The sequence below is a fragment of the Triturus cristatus genome, chromosome 10 (assembly GCF_964204655.1).
Source record: "Triturus cristatus chromosome 10, aTriCri1.1, whole genome shotgun sequence".
Lineage (NCBI taxonomy): Eukaryota > Metazoa > Chordata > Amphibia > Caudata > Salamandridae > Triturus > Triturus cristatus.
In genome coordinates this window covers 1163574567-1163594450 of record NC_140593.1, presented here as the reverse complement: position 1 = coordinate 1163594450, position 19884 = coordinate 1163574567, and the positions used below count along the sequence as shown (strand labels likewise).

Genomic DNA, 19884 nt, shown 5'->3' with positions numbered 1-19884 from the left:
GTCAGCACAGGTCATTCACCGAGTGTTGCCGACATAGGTTGGATGGCCCCACTGACCTACATAGTTCTGGTTCAGTGGCACCACGGGACACGGACTGGCGATGAACAGGGCTGATTGCACCCGATCAGTTGTTGATAGTGTTCGGTCACCTCCGTGACTGTGACCCGGCTTTCGTCCAGACTGAGCCACATCTACCTCTTACCCCTCTCAATGTGACCATGGGTGTGGACTTTGCCATTCATGATTTGTGACTAGGTGCTGGATGTGGGACCTACTGGTCCACAGGGTAGTCCTGGTCCCTCATCCACGTGTCACCGGCTGGCGTTGAACAGGGATAGTGGTACAAAAGGGGGTGGTGATGGACGGAGCATCAGAACCAATCAAACACTCACACCCAGTCAACAGATCTGGGTTTGATCCATCACCGTTCTTCAGCCCACTCTGCCACCCCAGTTCAGTCATGGCCATATGCAAATCAGTCTGACCCTGTGCCTCATGGGAACAGTCCAGCCCGAACTGCCAAGCCATGCCTTCCCTGGACCGGAAACAAGCTTGCTAAGACCGGTTTCTGGCATTTCAGCCGTCTTCACCCAGGCTTGCTTGAATCCAGTGGCAAAGTGAGCAAGGGACTCACGTCTGAGCATACCCTGCCAACTTATGGCAAACAAAGCGGTACAAAAGGGGGTGGTGATGGACGGAGCATCAGAACCAATCAAACACTCACACCCAGTCAACAGATCCGGGTTTGATCCATCACCGTTCTTTAGCCCACTCTGCCACCCCAGTTCAGACATGGCCATATGCAAATCAGTCTGACCCTGTGCCTCATGGGAACAGTCCAGCCTGAACTGCCAAGCCATGCCTTCCCTGGACCGGAAACAAGCTTCCTAGGACCGGTTTCTGGCATTTCAGCTGTCTTCAGCCAGGCTTGCTTGAATCCAGTGGCAAAGTGAGCAAGGGACTCACGTCTGAGCATACCCTGCCAACTTATGTCGAACAAAGCGGTACAAAAGGGGGTGGTGATGGACGGAGCATCAGAAACAATCAAACACTCAAACCCAGTCAACAGATCCGGATTTGATCCATCACCGTTCTTTAGCCCACTCTGCCACCCCAGTTCAGACATGGCCATATGCAAATCAGTCTGACCCTGTGCCTCATGGGAACAGTCCAGCCCGAACTGCCAAGCCATGCCTTCCCTGGACCGGAAACAAGCTTCCTAGGACCGGTTTCTGGCATTTCAGCCGTCTTCAGCCAGGCTTGCTTGAATCCAGTGGCAAAGTGAGCAAGGGACTCACGTCTGAGCATAGCCTGCCAACTTATGGCGAACAAAGCGGTACAAAAGGGGGTGGTGATGGACGGAGCATCAGAATCAATCAAACACTCACACCCAATCAACAGATCCGGGTTTGATCCATCACCGTTCTTTAGCGCACTCTGCCACCCCAGTTCAGACATGGCCATATGCAAATCAGTCTGACCCTGTGCCTCATGGGAACAGTCCAGCCCGAACTGCCAAGCCATGCCTTCCCTGGACCGGAAACAAGCTTCCTAGGACCGGTTTCTGGCATTTCAGCCGTCTTCAGCCTGGCTTGCTTGAATCCAGTGGCAAAGTTAGCAAGGGACTCACGTCTGAGCATACCCTGCCAACTTATGGCGAACAAAGCGGTACAAAAGGGGGTGGTGATGGACGGAGCATCAGAACCAATCAAACACTCACACCCTGTCCACAGATCTGGGTTTGATCCATCACCGTTCTTTAGCCCACTCTGCCACCCCAGTTCAGACATGGCCATATGCAAATCAGTCTGACCCTGTGCCTCATGGGAACAGTCCAGCCCGAACTGCCAAGCCATGCCTTTCCTGGACCGGAAACAAGCTTCCTAGGAAAACTTGTTTTCCGAGCGAGACAACTGATCCACCTTATGTGTCCCCCAAAGTTCGGCCCCGTATAAAACTGCACTGACACCCCTAGCCCTGTAAATGTCAAGAATTGGTGCAATGGGTTTTAAGGTTGAGGCACGTTGTTCCTTAAGAAGGACACCCAATACCCTTTTATGAGTCAGCAACATCTTGTGTAGATGACATTCCCAACTCATTGAATCACAAAGGCGGATACCAAGATAGTCAAACTCAGTAACCCTCTCTAGGGAAACAGCATCTAAAGTTGGCGGTTTAATGGTCTTTTTAGGAGGGTTGAGAACTAGATACTTTGTTTTCCCAGTATTGATAACTAGCCCCCTTACATCACAAAAGGCTTTGAAGCTAGATAGCAGGCTCTGCAGGCCTACCGGGGTTTTGGAGATCAGGAGGGTATCGTCTGCAAATAGGAGAGTAGGTATTCTTCTACCAGCCAGGGATGGTGCATCTGATGGAACTTTCGATAAGTAGTCCACCACTCCATTCACATACAAGGAAAACAGAGTGGGGGCTAAAACACACCCCTGGCGTACTCCTCTATTTACAGGTATTCGGTTTGTTTTTTGGCCCTGGTTACCCCACCTGATCTGCGCAAAGTTGTCGGCATGCAACTTTACCAGTAAGCTTAGAAGGTAGGGAGGGATGCCCAGGTCATTCAACACACCCCAATGTTGGTTGCGCGGGACCAGGTCAAAGGCAGTCCGCAAATCTATAAATGCGAGATACAGACTGCCCTTGCCCAGTACAATCACTTTCCAATAGAGCATCAAAAGCCGAAAAGATTGCTAAAACCGGCCTGAAAATCCGAAAGAATACTTTTTTCCTCTATCCATTGTAGTAACCTGCCTAAAACCACCTTGCCTACCACTTTCTGGGAGGAGTCTAAGAGGCTTATGGGGCGATAATTGGCGGGGTCGGACCGGCTCCTTTTCTTAAAAATGGGAACAACTTCAGCGCCCTTCCATGAACCTGGGAGAGTTGCCCCACTGAAGCTAGCATTCAGTAGAGCAGCAATAAGTTTCGCCCACTCTACTGGGTTAATACGAAGCAAGTCCCCTGGCAAACTATTCGGGCCTGCGGCTTTATTAGGAACAAGACATGTAATAGCCCCCACCACTTCCTTAACAGTGAACAAATGCTCCTCAGAGAGTTCACAGGGTATTACAGAATAACTTTTAGTCTCCGCACTCAGAACCGCAGTATAGAGCTGGGAAAAATGGTCAAACCACGCGTCCTCTGGAATATTACATGTTATTAATGAGTCCGTGGGCTTATCCCTTGCTCTTATTAAATCCCAGAAGCCCTTAGAGTCCTTCCTTGTGCTAGCAGCCTTTAGGTCGTGCCAAAACTGGTCCTCCCATGCTATTTTAGCCTCCTTTATAATTCTCCTTTGGTTGCCCCTCGCTACACTAATCAAGGCTCTGTCCTTAGATTTGACCGCCTTAATTAGTTCCTTTTTAGTCTCACGGCAAGCAGGAGTGAACCACCCGACATTGCCCTTTGTGGCACCTCTTGCATTAGGTTTCTTTCCCATAGTACGGACTAAAAATAAATCACCTAGTGCTCCATGGTATCTGTTGCCCTTCCGGTGTGGCTGTGGGCTGTGCGCCCTTTCGTGGGGCAGGCCTTGCTCCGACTTTGCACCAGGTCAGAGCAGGTGTTATTTTCCTGCTATAACGCGCCTTATTGCCTGTTTTGTGTTCTTATCGCAGTTCTGGCTGGTCGTTGTGAATGTTGTGAAGTTGTGTTGTCGCGGCTTTGGGCACAGGAACGCCTACTCTGCATCTCATTAGTGATAGTTGCGGGGTCTTCTGTGGGGTTGTTTTTTGCGGCTGCTATCGCGGATAAACTGGTGTTGTGGGCTGTTAACACCAGCTTGTGAATGGGTCCCGCTTCGCCATCTGGGCTATTTCCCTCTGTCCTGTTGCTGCTGTTCGTGCAGGGGCTGCCTTTTGACTACGGAACGCCGGACTGCAATTAATTACATCGAGGAGAAGGAGAGGCACTGGACTACATCCCCCAGGAGTGCGGGAGGCCCTCCAGGTGTGTCGCTGCTGCCCCACGCCCACAAGCAGTTAAAAGCTCGCGGAACCCGCTAGCGCGGGTCCCGCTTCGCCATCTGGGCTATTTCCCTCTGTCCTGTTGCTGCTGTTCGTGCAGGGGCTGCCTTTTGACTACAGAACGCCGGACTGCAATTAATTACATCGAGGAGAAGGAGAGGCACTGGACTACATCCCCCAGGAGTGCGGGAGGCCCTCCAGGTGTGTCGCTGCTGCCCCACGCCCACAAGCAGTTAAAAGCTCGCGGAACCCGCTAGCGCGGGTCCCGCTTCGCCATCTGGGCTATTTCCCTCTGTCCTGTTGCTGCTGTTCGTGCAGGGGCTGCCTTTTGACTACGGAACGCCGGACTGCAATTAATTACATCGAGGAGAAGGAGAGGCACTGGACTACATCCCCCAGGAGTGCGGGAGGCCCTCCAGGTGTGTCGCTGCTGCCCCACGCCCACAAGCAGTTAAAAGCTCGCGGAACCCGCTAGCGCGGGTCCCGCTTCGCCATCTGGGCTATTTCCCTCTGTCCTGTTGCTGCTGTTCGTGCAGGGGCTGCCTTTTGACTACGGAACGCCGGACTGCAATTAATTACATCGAGGAGAAGGAGAGGCACTGGACTACATCCCCCAGGAGTGCGGGAGGGCCTCCAGGTGTGTCGCTGCTGCCCCACGTCTATTGGTCAACGTTGCCTCTTAACCCCGTCATACATCCCGCAGCGCGGGACGCGCGCGGGCAAAGGGCGGGCCGTCTACGGCCGTCCGAGGCCGGCAGAGGCTGGGCTGGGCCCCCCTCCCTTACACTCTCCGTCCTGTACGAGCTCAGATACAGGTACTTTGGCCGGTGGGAACTGTTTTCACTGCAGTCCCTTGACTCTGTTTCCTGGTGGTCCCTACGGGGTGGATTCTATGCCGCTTGTACCATCACATTGGGTCTGCAGTAGGTCCTAGATTTTTTGTGTTGCTACATGTGTATATCGTCCTGAGCGCTGATTACTTTACTCCCTGCCTCGATTTGGTTTTATGTTTTTAAACATTTTAGCAATTTTTCGCTTTGTTAGACATTTTAATATTTCTTGTGCATCATATTAGCTTGTAAAACTTTTGTGCGGGTTGAATATGGGGAAGAGGAAAGTTATGGAGGGAGGCGCTGTTGCTGGCACAAAAAAAGGGAAAAAAGCTAAAAAGATCCCGCATGCTGGTCTTAATTGTGTCCTGGAAAGAATTGAGGGAATTGTTAACGACTGTGAGGAGGTTCTTGGTGACGCCACTGAAAAAGATATAGGAAACGTGGAACAGATGGATGGCAAAACCTGTAATAAATCACGCAGGAAAACCATCCCCACAATGTTCATTAACCAATCTAGTTGCAACAAGTCCATGCTAGCTCCCTTACCGGTTACACATAACCCACTCGTGGACGCTGTTTTTCCCAATCCTCTATCCCCTCCTATAGAACCAGGGTTGGTGCAGCAACAAGCCCAGGCTTCTCCTACTTTTACTCCCATTCTATGCTCAAACAGATTTTCCCTACTTGCTCCACGCACTAGCACTACCACTATATCGGCCCCAGAGGAATCTATGGTACCATTTCCAAGTGAAAGGCTAGCCGTCGGCACACAGGCTGGGCATTCTGAGTCGGCTTTGTTGGTTAGGATTAAGAAGTTGGAGGATATGGTTGCATTATTGACTGCAAGACTGGATAATCTAGCCCAGGGTCAAGTTCCTCTAACTACTACCTCCCTAGCACTTCCACCAAGGGAGGTCTCTGCACCCACTGGGAGGGTCACACAGGGGCCCACAATCTTCACTCCAAATACTTGTTCACCCTCATCCCAAGACCAAAGAACGAGGGGGCTTGCTAAGAAGAAGGCCACCAATGACAAGGCTGGTTCTTCTTATGCAGACATTACGAGAGGTGAGCCCCGTACTGTGGTACCCGAAACTAGACCTATGCCAATGGATCACCATATCCACACTATATCCTCGCTGCCACGAGTACCCATTGTATCACCCCCCTACAGAACCACCTATGGCCAGCGTCCGCTCCATCGACCTATTAGGACCAAGGTGTATATGACCAACGTTCCGAAACTTGCCAGCAAAGGGGGCTATGAAGGTAGGGACTCACTACTCAATAAAGCTATCCATTGGTTGCGTTATGTAAGGGGGTGTAGATCCATTATTCGAGACGATCTGGTTGGAGCAAATAGGATTTCTAGGGCAGACGCTCAGGCAGATTGCATTGAGATCGAACTTAGTGACCCTTCCCTAGCAGAAAACCTCCTATTACTGGAACTCAGGACATCTCCGCCGGAGTTTTCCTCGATCCAGATCCGTCCCTCCCCTTCTTGGTCATTCCTGCATGAGTCCGGAGATTCAGGTCTCAGACAGGTTGATTGACTGATTCACAACCATCAAGATAACCTTCCTCCTGTCTCGGAATGCCTCTCCCAAGTGGTTAATACTGTTTTAGTACACTCTCTGCCCATGGTCCCGGGTGGGGTTAGTAGTGTTACTTTGGCTCCCCTCCAATTACCAAGTGAAGCAAATGTCTTAAGTGAGGTGGTGGATGTAAATAAAGACATTCCCCTTAATTGCGCAAGATCACTCCACCTTTTATCCTGGAATATTGCGGGTCTGGATAAAAATCTTGCCGACCCCCTCTGGAATGATTTTATCAACAAATTCGATATCCTTTTATTCCAGGAGACATGGAGCCTAGTCCCCCTTTATAGGTCAGGCTATACCACCTTTCATGTCCCGGCCATTAGCTCACCCAGAGGCAGGCCCTCGGGGGGACTACTTGCTTGGGTCAACATTCACTTGAATTGGTCTGTTAGAATCCGGGAAATTCCCTCCCCGGACATTCTTCATATTTCCATTACTGGGCCAGACTCCAAAGCTGGCCTGGAGATTTTTAATGTATATGCCAGAGGAACCCCTGGTGGACAAGCAAGCCCCATTATATCAACCCTGGATACTGAGCTCACGGCCATCACCTCTGCAGTAGGCACAATCGTTGCAGGAGACCTAAATTGTACCTTTGAGCCACTCTGCAACGAGGATATCCAGGGCACAAGGGATCTGGATGCCAAGTGGGATATTCCCTGTCTAGACCTCCCTATAATAAAGAAATGGTCCCCTAGAGTCATACAAATCAATGCCCTGACTCTTGAGCATAATTTGAGGGCGACCAATGGTAGATCCAAATCCGATTTAATGGGAGCCCCCACTTTTACTAGAACCAAGGTGCCCTCACGCATTGACTATATATTGTTGGACGTTGGTTCCTGGGGCGACCTTATAGATATGGAAGTGGTCCAAAGATGCGAAAGTGACCACAATCCCCTTTCCATGCACTTTCAATGTAACCCTGCTCTTATTTCCACTGAGCTTGTTAGTACCAAGACTACTCGGATGAGGGAAATTGTCCCCTCCAACTGCAATCGGCGCCTTAAATGGCATAAGGTTGCCGAAAGCGAATTATCACTGGAGGGCATAAGGGAGATTATTTTTGATAACATTTCATTACTTAACGACGTTCCCGACACTCCCCCCTCTCCTACGCACTGCTCAGAGCTTAAGGAAATATACCTCTCAACTGTGGACAACGTAAGTGAGTTCTTCCAGGCCAAAATATCTCGGGGCTGTAAGCGCCCACTTCCTAAAGGCGAAAATCCGTGGTACTCTAACGAGTGCAGAACACGGAGGCAGGACCTTTCGAAAGCCCTAAAAACCAAGGTCCAGAGTAACATCTTGTCTGCAAGGAAATTATATTACAGGTCCATTGTTTTAGCCAAACGAGCTTGGGAAGAAGCCCACTGGCAAGATCTGAAATCTGCTGCCCAGCTGAAGGATGCAACATTATTTTGGGATCTTATTAATGTCGGCACAAGGAGGGGGGCTGATCCATTACCGAACCACATCTCGGGGCGAGACTGGTTCGAGCACTTTCAGAAATTATACATGGGTGATGAAGGGTGTACACCGCATGAGCAAGGGTATGAATTAGAGCCCCCAGTGGTACCTTCTGTGAACGAGCTTTTTGGCCTTAATGAGGTTCTTATAGCTATTGCCTCAATTACGCCCGGCAAAGCAGCCGGTCCCGACGGCCTTCCGGGCGATCTTATGATCCACGAGAGAAACCTTTGGGCACAATTTATTTGTAGATCCCTAAACCTCATAGCAATTGGCCACCCTGTACCCGAATCTTGGAAAGGGGCTGAGGTGGTGACAATCTACAAGAAGGGGGATAGAGAGGATCCTGCAAATTACAGACCGATTAGTTTGATCGATGTCATTCAAAAAATAGTTGGCAGGGTCCTCTTAACACGGATGAAGGGATGGATTGATGAGGAGGGTGTTTTGTCCCACTTTCAGGCTGGATTTAGATGTGGTGTTGGCACAATGGATCAGGTATTTAGACTCTGCCTGATCCACTGGAAAACTGTAACCATCAAGAAGGGTAGCCTGTATTTGGCCTTTATAGACTTAAAGACAGCCTTCGATCTGGTCCCCCGCTCCAAGCTCTGGCAAGTCTTGTCTGATCTAGGAATTCCTCCCCTGATCCTGTCTCTTGTTAAACGCCTGCATGAAGACGATTTTGCCAGAGTAAGGTGGGGGGGGCAGGGCCAGCTCACAGAGAAAATAGTTGTCCAGAGAGGAGTACGCCAGGGTTGTGTTTTGGCGCCGACCTTGTTCTCTCTCTATATAAATGGGGTGGCAGACCATTTGAGAGAGGACGCGGCCGATGCCCCAACCCTGTGCGGGGAAAAAATACCAACCCTATTATTTGCGGATGACACCCTCCTGGTCTCCAAGAGCCCTATGGGCCTGCAAAAACTTCTTGATCGCTTCACCTCGTTCTGTGTAGACAGAGGCTTGGTAATCAACATAGCTAAAACCAAGCTAATGGCTTTGGCACCATCTAAAAGCTTCAGGAACAAATTTATCTTGAATGACAGCCCGCTGGAGCTGGTAGAGGCCTTTGATTATCTTGGGGTAAGGATGAACAATAAACTAAAATGGGCACCTCATCTGACTAAAATGGTACTAAACCACAAACGGATTTCCGGGGCCATAGCGAGGCACCAGAGACTCTCCTATAGTCGCCCTGTAGCCCCAGCCATCAAAGTATATGAGGGTAAAGCCTTGCCTGGGTGCTTATACGGGGCGGAACTTTGGGGGTTCGATAATCTTTCTGAATTAGTAAAATCAGAAAACAAATTTTTTCGTGATCTAGTTTTGCTCCCCCCTTCCACCCCCCTATTACCCCTCCGTTACGACCTTGGGAGGCACCCAATAAACGAAGTGGCGAGGCTGCGCCCCCTGTTATACTGGACCCGGCTTATGAGGTCTTCTGACCTATGCCATTATGCATCCGGACTAAAAGAACTGATAAGTTTGGGCGCAGGTCACAAGGTTGGTTGGGTGTCTAACTTGATGAAATTAGTGGTCGAAATTGGTCTGGACCAGGCTTGGGAGAGCCAGATGCCCCCGCCCAAACCTCTTGTGGGACTGGATTTCCGCCATGTCCAACAAAAATCAAAATGGCATTTTGTCGGAGAGATTTTTGGATGTTAAGCCCACCCTAAAATTGGAACCCTTCCTTGACCTCATCGAGTCCCCGGGGGACAGAGTGCTCTACCTGAAATTCAGGTATGGTACACTCCCTCTCCGTGATTTCCAGTATGGTTGGAGCGGCCACTCGGGAAATATTGAGGGCTGTCCGGGCTGTGCTTGCCCTACGGAATCTATAGCACATTTCTTCTTTGCTTGTAGGGCATACAGCCAAGTGAGGTCCAGGTGGCTAAAACCGGTTTGTTCCAATTTGGGCTGTTCTTCCCATCGGGTGGCCTTACGCATTTTAACTTATGAGACGTTAATCCCAAGTGTTATCTGTGGTACAGCAAAGTTTTTGGGACATGCTTGGAGAATTAGGCAAAGGCTTGTCAAGGGAAAATTAGCTAAATGATATGTGTGAGCATTGTCCACCGAGCCCTTTTCTTCTGGACGGGTTTTTTTTTTTTTTTTTTTTTGTATATATTATCTGTGGCTTGATCCGTTTTTAGCCCCGTTTATTTTTTATATCCATCTAGAGAACTAGAAAACTGACCATTCGCTGTTACGAACTTTCTTGGTCTCTCTGGTTATTAACTTGTGATGCATTTTTGTACTTTGTACTTTTATGATTGATATTTTTATTGATCGAATAAAGTGATTTGAATTGAATTGAATTGAATGGGGCAATCAATTTATCGCAACTTTGGCTGTGATAAAGTGCTGTTAACTAGGCAATAGCTCCTTGTGACTATCCCCCTAAGTGTATCAACAAAAAACGCCTCCCTGATCTGTTAACTACTAGACCTGCTGATGATTTTATGATCTAGCAGATTGTAACAGAAAGGAGCACAGAAAGACACCCAGTTGCTAAGAGAAAGTGTGCAAGTCTACTTGGCCAAGGGAAAAATCTGACTTTTCCTTCATCTGAAAATCAATGCCAAAGAGGGGGTGGAGGGGGGGGGGGGGCTAGAGAGGTGTATTCTAAATGGGGCAACATAATGAAATTGTGAAGAGCTGTATCAACACTTCCAGATACTGAAACCAAAGATATAGTTACAATAGCCTTAAATCCACCAGAAATGTGAGAATATAATAAATCAACGGAGTCGACTTTGGCAAAGTGTGATTGGAAAATCATAGAAAGAAAACTGAAAGCAGTTTGAACAATGAGAAGTCAAAATAATAACAGTAGTCCCACACAGGTGCCCAAAGATTGAACCAAATGTTCAAAGGTCATTATTATTAAAATAAAGAGACTATAGGCTATGTTAACAAAAGGTCACATGACTTAACTTACACTAAGAGGCAATGGGACATTGTGCTGAGATTCTGCTTCTAAACCAAAAAATATCTAAATCCTGCCACCAGCAAATCATGGATGATATGCCCAGCTCGATGCACATGAGTGGACTCACTGTGTGTCACGTTGCCACACAGCTGCTCCTCCCTGCCACGGGCATCCACACTTGTGTGCGCTGCACAGTTGCATCACGTGCACTCCTACGGGACACCATTCTAATGCCTGTCAACGCATGTCCAGCGCCATGCCAAAAACAATGCGACGCAGGCCTTTGAAGGTGTGCACACACTTGGGTGTAGGCCAATGGTCCAGACAGGGCGGACACAGGTGCTCAGCCCATGGCTGGCTGGGATCGCGCTGCGAATGAGGCCAGGCAACAGACTCATGCATCCGCAAGATTAATACACATCACACCTGGCATGCATGTGCCAAGACCCCGAGTGTTCTTATGCTCCTACATGACCCTGTACTTGTGGGCTCGCCCTCCTGGTACATGCCACATTGCAACATCGTGTACTGTGGCCCTGGTGGCAACAACACCCCAAAACAGAGACACACTTACCGTAGTTCCTGCTCCGGGCCAGGTCTGGACCATGCCCCGCCCATGGCTGGCTGTGATCGCGCTGCGAATGAGGCCAGGCAACAAACTCATGCATTTTAAAGACTGATACACATCCCAGCTGGCATGCTTGTGCCAAGACCCCGAGCATTCTTGTGCTCCTACATGTCCCTGTACCTGCGGGCCTGCCCTCCTGGTATATGCCACATTGCAACATTGTGTACTGTGGCCCTGGTGGCAACAACACCCCAAAACAGAGACACACTTACCGCAGTTCCTGCACTGGGCCAGGTCCAGACCACGCCCTGCCCCCCTGCCGAACCAGCACATGCAGCCTGTGCATGCAGGTGGGTAGGTGTGGGGCGATATGTCCAGGGTCACTGCCAACGCTGAGGTGACATGGCATCGTCCGCAGACGACAGCACACTGTGATGTTGTAGGGCCAGGGCCCATCATGCTGAAACAATGAATACACGGACACACTTGCTCAGATAGTGTGAATGGCTACGGGCACTTGCACACGGCCTAATTTATTATCAGGCACACTTACTGAGTGACACCTGTGTTGGATGTGTGTAGGGTGTGTGCACCCCAGCCGGCAAGGGCTGCCTGGTGCAGTCAGAAATCGACAACAGTGTACATAGTAAAGGACACAACCATTCAACCATAAAGGCCCCATGATTTGTGCTGCTCAGAGTTAGTGGCCCCGGATGCACAGCATCCTGCACGGGCCTACCGCCACGGGCCGCTGACTTGCGGTGCAGTGGGGCAGGGTCACGGGTGCAGAGCAGGTTCACGGGATGATAAGGGGCCTTGTCGCGGAGTGTCTCGATGGACAGTGGAAGGTGTACCCCCAGGGCAGGATGCAGAGGGCAGGTCCACGCTGATACAGTCACTGTGGTGGAGATGAATGGAACAGACACATGTTGGACATCAAGTCCGGTCCAGCCAGAGGAAGATGCAGAAAACCGCCAGGCCATTGGCTCTGACACAACCATGGTCCAACTAGATGGTGCCTATGACTCATTGCGCACAGAGTTAGTGGCACCAGTGCAGTTAGGGGATTCCGCCTGCGATGAGGCGTGTCCAATGGTGTGGATTCCTCCACATCTTACCCAGAACACAGTTTCACATGTGTAACCTACTGGACCGCAGTGTAGGCCTTAGGCAGCAGTCAGCAAGGGCCATTCACCGATTGTCGCCGGCATAGGTTGGATGGCCCCACCGGCCTACATAGTTCAGGTTCAGTGGCACCACGGGATGCGGACTTGCGATGAACAGGGCTGATTGCACCAGGTCAGTTGTTGATAGTGTTCGGTCACCTCCGTGACTGTGACCAGGCTTTCGTCCAGACTGAGCCGCATCTTCCTCTTACCCCTCTCAATGCGATCACTGGTGTGGACTCTGCCATTCGTGATTTGTGACTAGGTGCTGGATGTGGGACCTACTGGTCCGCAGGGTATTCCTGGTCCTTCATCCACATGTCACCGGGTGGCGTTGAACAGGGATAGTGGCACCACGTGTCACGGGCTGGCATTGAACAGGGTTAGTGGTACCACGTGTCGCCGGCTGGCATTGAACAGGGTTAGTGGCACCATGTGTCGCAAGATGCCCATATGGAAGTATGCCTCACTGATCGGGGGGGTCTGGTGCTGTGGCCGCTGCCCCGGCTTTGGGGTCACTACTATTCAGGACTCAAGACACAGTTTCACATGTTGTTTTGCATGTTGGTTTTGATGTTGTAACACAATATGATTGTGTGCATTGCCAGAGTTGGGAGTTGCATGGTTGTGGAGTAGAGGTGAGTGGGGTGTTCATTTGGAACTTGCCAAGGGGCTGTGCATTTCCCTTGGTGCCATCCTAGGAACACCGGTTGCTGATGGACTGTTGGAGGATGGTGGAATCGTGCACACTGGCTGGGTATTTGGAGGCGAGATTGGTGGAGGTTCCACGGTGTTCGGTTGTTGCCTGCACATTGATGTGAGATGTGTGCTTTCTGTTGCGGTGATTATGTGCTGTGTCAGCAGGGGGCACAGGTGTGACATGTGTGCTGTGGATTGCCCCCAACACGTGCGTGCATCAAGCTATGGCGTATGGTCCTGGCTTGGTGTCCAGCGGATCCTGCGCATTGTGTTGGACGTATAGGGACTGGCGTACCAGGCTGATGGCGATTTCCATGACAGGTGTGAGGGATTTGGATGTGGTTGGCTGTGTGACTCCTCCGACTCTGGCGGGTGTTAGTTGGGGGTTACCAGGGGCCAACAGGTGTAGCACAGCCAGCAGCTTTGTGTGGGGTGGGATATTGGTTGTCCGCTGTATTAGTGCCATCGGCCTGTTGGGCGTTGTTGGTCAGGATGCGTGTGATGGTTGTCTTTTTGAGCCTGTAGTGGGCAATGACATTGTCAGGTGTTGGGTCTGTGTGGCTGGTGCGTTTCCTGGGGGGTCCGCTGTCTTTGTCTGCGCTACCTCTGTGGTGGTCTGGGGGGTGTTCTGGGTGGGGGTTGGGGTCCTGGGATGGTGGCGGTGGGTGTTGTGGCCCTCTTGGGTGTGCAGGCCACATGACCAGTGGCTCCATGGTATCTGTTGCCCTTCTGATGTGGCTGTGAGCTGTGCTCCCTTTTGTGGTGTAGGCTGTGGTCCGACTTTGCACCAGGTCAGAGCAGGTGTTATTTTCCTGCTGTAACGCGCCTTATCGCCTGTTTTGTGTTCTTATCGCAGTTCTGTCTGGTCCTTTTGAATGTTGTGGAGTGGTGTTGTCACGGCTTTGGGCACAGGAACGCCTACTCTGCATCTCATTAGCGATAATTGCGGGGGTCTTCTGTGGCGATGTTTTTTGCGGCTGCTATCGCGGGTAACCTGGTGTTGTGGGCTGTTAACACTAGCGTGTGAATGGGGCAATCAATTTATCACAACTTTGGTTGAGATAAAGTGCTGTTAACTTGGCAATAGCTCCGTGTGACTATCCCCCTAAGTGTATCAACAAAAAACGCCTCCATGATCTGTTAACTACTAGACCGGCTGATGATTTTATGATCTAGCTGATTGTAACAGAAAGGAGTGCAGAAAGACACCCAGTTGCTAAGAGAAAGTGTGCAAGTCTACTCGGCCAAGGGAAAAATCAGACTTTTCCTTCATCTGAAAATCAATACCAAAGAGGGGGTGGAGTGGGGAGGGGGGCTAGAGAGGTGTACTCTAAATGGGGCAACATAATTGAATTGTGAAAAGCTGTCTCAACACTTCCAGATACTGAATCCAAAGATATATTTACAATAGCCTTAAAACCACCAGAAATGTGAGAATATAATCAATCAACGGTGGCGACTTTGGCAAAGTGTGATTGGAAAATTAAAGAAAGAAAACTGAAAGCAGTTTGAACAATGAGAAGTCAAAATAACAACACTAGTCCCACACAGGTGCCCAAAGATTGAACCAAATTTTGAGAAACCCTTTAATCAGTCTACTCCAGGGGACTTGTCCCCAATAACATCCAGAGAAAATAAATTATTTCCACATGTGGCAAAGGGCCTGAGTTGCCTAAAAATGTAAGGGATGATTGCCTAATGGTCTAATATGCAAAGATAGAAATACATGCATAATACACGGCAACGAAGGAGAAGGCTTGGCTTAGTTACCCTCTGCTCTACGGCCCATATTTATGAAGCTTTTGCATTGTCTTTGCATCATGCAAGGTGGCAAAAGGATAACGCAAAGACTTCATTCATATTTTTAAAGTGATGCAAGGCCTGATTTGTTTGGCCTTGCTTGACTTTGTAAAAAGTATACAAAGTACATCAAGACAGTGCATAGTGCTGCTTTGTGTTACCTTGCGTTGAGAAGGCATTTGCACAGGTGGGGCATGGGCATTCCTATTCATCCATCCATGGATTTTGGTGCATTCCCAGATTTACAAAGACTTGTAAACCTGGGAATGCATCAAAATGCTATACTATCAGCAGGGAGCCATAATAAGGAGAAATATCTTTATTTCTATTCTCTATTACCGCTTTCCACATGAGCTGCATTCTGCAGCACACATAGTAAGATGAAAACTCCTTTAAGGATTTTTTTTGTGCAGGAAGGTGTGCCTTGCTGTACAAAACAATCCTGCCTGTAATGCAGAGACCCTGTACTCTAGTACTTGTGTGCCTATGTAGTGCTAGGCAGGACAAGGTGCGCCAGTGCAAGGAGAGAGCAGAAATGCTCCATATCATGGTAAATATGAAGCATTTAAACCTTCTCCCTTTCATGCAACACAGCACAGTAAGTTGCCTTGCTCCATTTGAGAAAAAGAATTGTAAATGCATGCCCCCAAGTGCAAAGCCATCTTAATGAAAAACCAATGAGAGGAAGAGCTGAAAACAACTGCATGCAAGCACCTAAGTATACAGTAAAATACATAACATACATGCTAATCTCACGCTAATCCAAACCTGTCTAACTGATCACGCCACATTCTTTCGAGAAATTAACCTTCTTAGAGCCTGTTTTACTTCATTGTTTCTGAGACTGTAGATAAAAGGGTTAATCGTTGGTGCTAGGACATTATACATGAGGGTCACAAACCTCTCCTGGCCCAGGGAATAACTGGAGGAGGGTCGGAAATACATAAATACAAGAGTACCATAGAACAAGGTCACCACCGTGAGGTGTGAGGAACAGGTGGAGAAAGCCCTTTGACGCCCTTGGGTGGAGCGTATCTTAAGAATGGCAACTACAATACACACGTAGGAGAACAGTACAACGGAGAAGGGGATCATCACAATAAGGGAACCCTCAGTGAAGATCACAAGTTCATTGGTGGATGTCCGAACACAGGACAACTTGAGCAGTGGACCAATGTCACAGAAGTAGTGGAGAATTTGGTTGGGTCCACAGAAGAAGAGACTAGCCATCAAGAGTGTGTGCAACAGTGCCTGCAAAAAGCTCACTGCAAAAGTAGAGGTCACCATCCAAAGACAGTTGTGAATCCTCATAATGTCTGGATATCGAAGAGGAAAACATATAGCAACAAACCGGTCACAAGCCATCACGGCCAAAAGCACACACTCAGCAGCTGCGAAAAATACAAAGAAGTATAGCTGGGCCATGCAGTGCTCGTAGGAAATAGCCTTCTTGTTGGTGTAGATGTTGGTGAGCATCTTGGGGAGAGTATCTGAGATGAGGCCGATATCCACAATGTTCAAAGCACTGATAAAGAGATACATGGGTTTATGGAGCTGAGGACTAAGGGCAATCACCATCATTATGAGCCCATTTCCTAGCAGCGCCAGAAGGTATACTATCAAAAAAGAGGTAAATAGTATGGACTGCTGCTCTGGGATGTCAGAAAGTCCCAACAAAAAAAACTCTGTCACCGATGTTTGATTTCCCCTATGCATCATTCGAACTTTGAGACCTGAAAGGAACAATTATTAGAACTTAGAATGGTTTTGTTGCTTCCAAAGGAGCCCAAAGCACATGAAGCATTTGGAAATTGTATTTGGTGCAAATGACACAAAATCATGTATGCAAACAGTATATATTGCTGCAGGGGCCCAATGAAATGGTGGTAAGAGGCTTCTTAGTACAAACAACTATTTAGTATGATGCATATACCATACGGCCTGTAATGTGACAAAGGGACAACAATGTAGTACATTTACCTTGTAATGGGATGATATGCAGTGCCTAATTTGTGGCAGTTTTCTAGGACAATACACTGACACTTATTTCTAACCAATGGCACTTTTTTTGTTGGTCCAACACATGGTGTGTGTATGTATGGTTGCTTGTATATATGTTTATTTGTGTGTGTATATGTATGCATGCAATATTTGTAAAGTGCACACATAGTCCAAAGACGTCAGTGATGTACAGGGTGAAATGCAAGTGCACAGTCAACAAGAGATAAAGGAAGTAGCTGGCTTGGGCATTGTTAGGGTATGGTGATGTAGTATTCTTTAGGAGGTACATCTTCAGCACTATCCAAAATTGGAGCAGCCTTTAGGCATTCAAGGCAGAGACAGAAATGTTGTTCCACATCCTGGGTGCAGAGCTGTAAAAGGCCTTCTGTGAATGTGCTGTTTTTATTTTACTTCAGCAGCATGTTCTACAATTCCACAATCCTTATTAACATAATGAAATCAGAGCATGGAAGCCAACCTTACAGTTTGATTTAACATACAAATCTGAAAGACAGAGGAAGAGAAAGATGGAAAAACCAGCACAAAGGGACACCTGAAGGGGAGAAACAATGGGGCAGTGTCTGGGGCTGAATTAAAGAGACATGATGTGGATTTAATATTATACAAGCATGGTACACTGTGTGCCTGCCTTTTATTGCCTGGCTGAGGACTTCAGGCACCAGTACACAGTCTATTACAAATTAAGCACTGCAATATGACCTGTTGTACATTTTGCCATCTTCTTACAGAGAAACATTTCTTTGGTTCTTGCATGGTGGGTGTGGAATTCTACTACACATTGAAAAGAGCTGCCTGCCCAGCAAAGTGTGAACATGTTATATAACTAACACATTTACAAATATTATTAATCGTAAGAACATGCTTTTATTAAGAGTTAAACTTTGAAGAAAAGATCAGAATATATATATTTCTAGGCACTAAAATAAAAGTGGCCCCCTTTAGTGAATAACATAGCAAAAACGTGACCCATACTTGGAAACTGGGGTTGTTCTAAACTTGAAAAGACACGCTGTATAGGTGTTTTGTGAGGAATGGAATATTTTAGCTTGCTACAGGCAATGTTTGTTTTAACAGCAGTTAAATCAATGGTAAAAACCAGCCCACCAGACTGTACACAGGCCAACAAATAGCCAAAAACTGACCCACACACTGACCTATCAGACACAGGCACATCTTACAGATTTGGGGGGGGGGGTCCCTGTTTAGAACAGCTTTGAATTTACGCTACAATTTCAGCTTTATCATGTCCTCTTGGGCCAGGTCACTGACATACTGGTCCAACATCTAAATGTGTTTACATCTAATATTGCTGAAAAGTGGATATTGTTTTCAATACTTAACACAAAAACTGGTTGCTGATATTACTGCAAAACATTTGGTGATGACATCCTCCCATTTATCATTTGTGAGGTCCTGTTTAGATCTATAAGATACTTTGTTATGTATGTTGCATTAAACATAAATACAGCATTTCTCTTCAAAATTTTCTAAAAGACTCTCACAATTCACTCACCTTAAAAATAAATGGCAAGAATCTGCAGAACAGAGATGACTCTATAAGTGCCCCCCCTCACTTTGCCCATGCCTTAAAACGCCTCTGGTCAGACAAGTCAAATGCCTTACTTCTTTTTTTAGATTGAATACATTTTTACTACACATTGAATGCTTTATTGCTGACAATCCAGTACACTAGTTTTGGAAGAGATGTATTTGTATGTGATGAATGTGCTATAATGGCAGACAGGACTATATTTAAATTAATGTGGCAGTGTACTGGTGTGCTGGCACTCTCAATGGCTGCTGTGTCTGTGTCAACGCAGTGTTCAAGACAAGCCAAAAAGGGTGAGGGGCTCAATGGTGTGGTACTAAAATATCAACCATAAAACATCAATGTGCAACAATATAACTTCAAAATGCCAACTTATACAATATTGTGAAAGTAAGAAGATATGGAGTTGGAATAGTAAATCTGTACACCCCCATGTATGATGAACTTAAGTGATGTTTTTGCAAGGAGATATCTTTGTATTGATATTTTGATGTAGATCCGGCCCAGTGGAGCGAGACATGGAACAGAGGTACAAAGGTAATGGAGAGAAAAGATAGGCAAGCCAAGTTTAGGGGCAATCAGAAAGAAGCAGATAGGAAAGATGAACATAAATGTTTCTCAAAGAATCACAAGGGTCAAAACTGCACAGAAAAAGGGACACAAGATGGGTGGAGACCTGTAGGTACTGCCTCAAAGCCTGCAGCAAAGAAGGAAGAGTATTGCAGTGAGAAAGAGACCGACTATTTCATGCTTAAACAGAATTACAGAAGTAAATTAGACAAAACATGAACAACCCTACAGAATAGAAGAGGAATGTTTGGATATTTCTGCTGCAGTGATCTGAGGTCTCTTGGTGGCAACAATTCACAAGGTGGTGGTTTAGCACTCTGATAGTTCTGCCAGTCTCCACCTTCTGGAGGTGGTTAATCATATTGCTCCTTTGGGCTGCCACTATTTTGTGCCCACTTAAGTCTGGGTTTCTGCTGTGGAACCCAGATATTCTATGTTCCACCGTCTTACTCGGTGCTTATTTGTGAATTTCTGGTGCAAACATTGACCCACTCTCTGCTCAGCTGTCATTTTTAGCTGGCCCACTAACCTCTCAGTGGATCTTCTTCCTCAGGAGTTCTTGTTGAACCTTTGTATTGAACTGTGGGCACAACCAATACTCCAAGCAGCCTCTTACAGTAAGATAGAGTACATGTGGCTACACCACAAACAGCAAATCCCAAGCAATACACCTACTGCAGGTCCCTGCATTATC

General features: G+C 47.8%; 1 protein-coding gene across 1 annotated transcript; it reads right to left on the bottom strand.

Moving 5' to 3' along the window:
• Window positions 1–15829: 15829 nt before the first annotated feature.
• On the bottom strand, window positions 15830–16765 carry LOC146796842 (olfactory receptor 1S1-like). Its single transcript, XM_085631382.1, has one exon. It carries the CDS (start codon window positions 16763–16765, stop codon window positions 15830–15832), a length of 936 nt encoding a protein of 311 aa, XP_085487508.1.
• Window positions 16766–19884: the final 3119 nt, after the last annotated feature.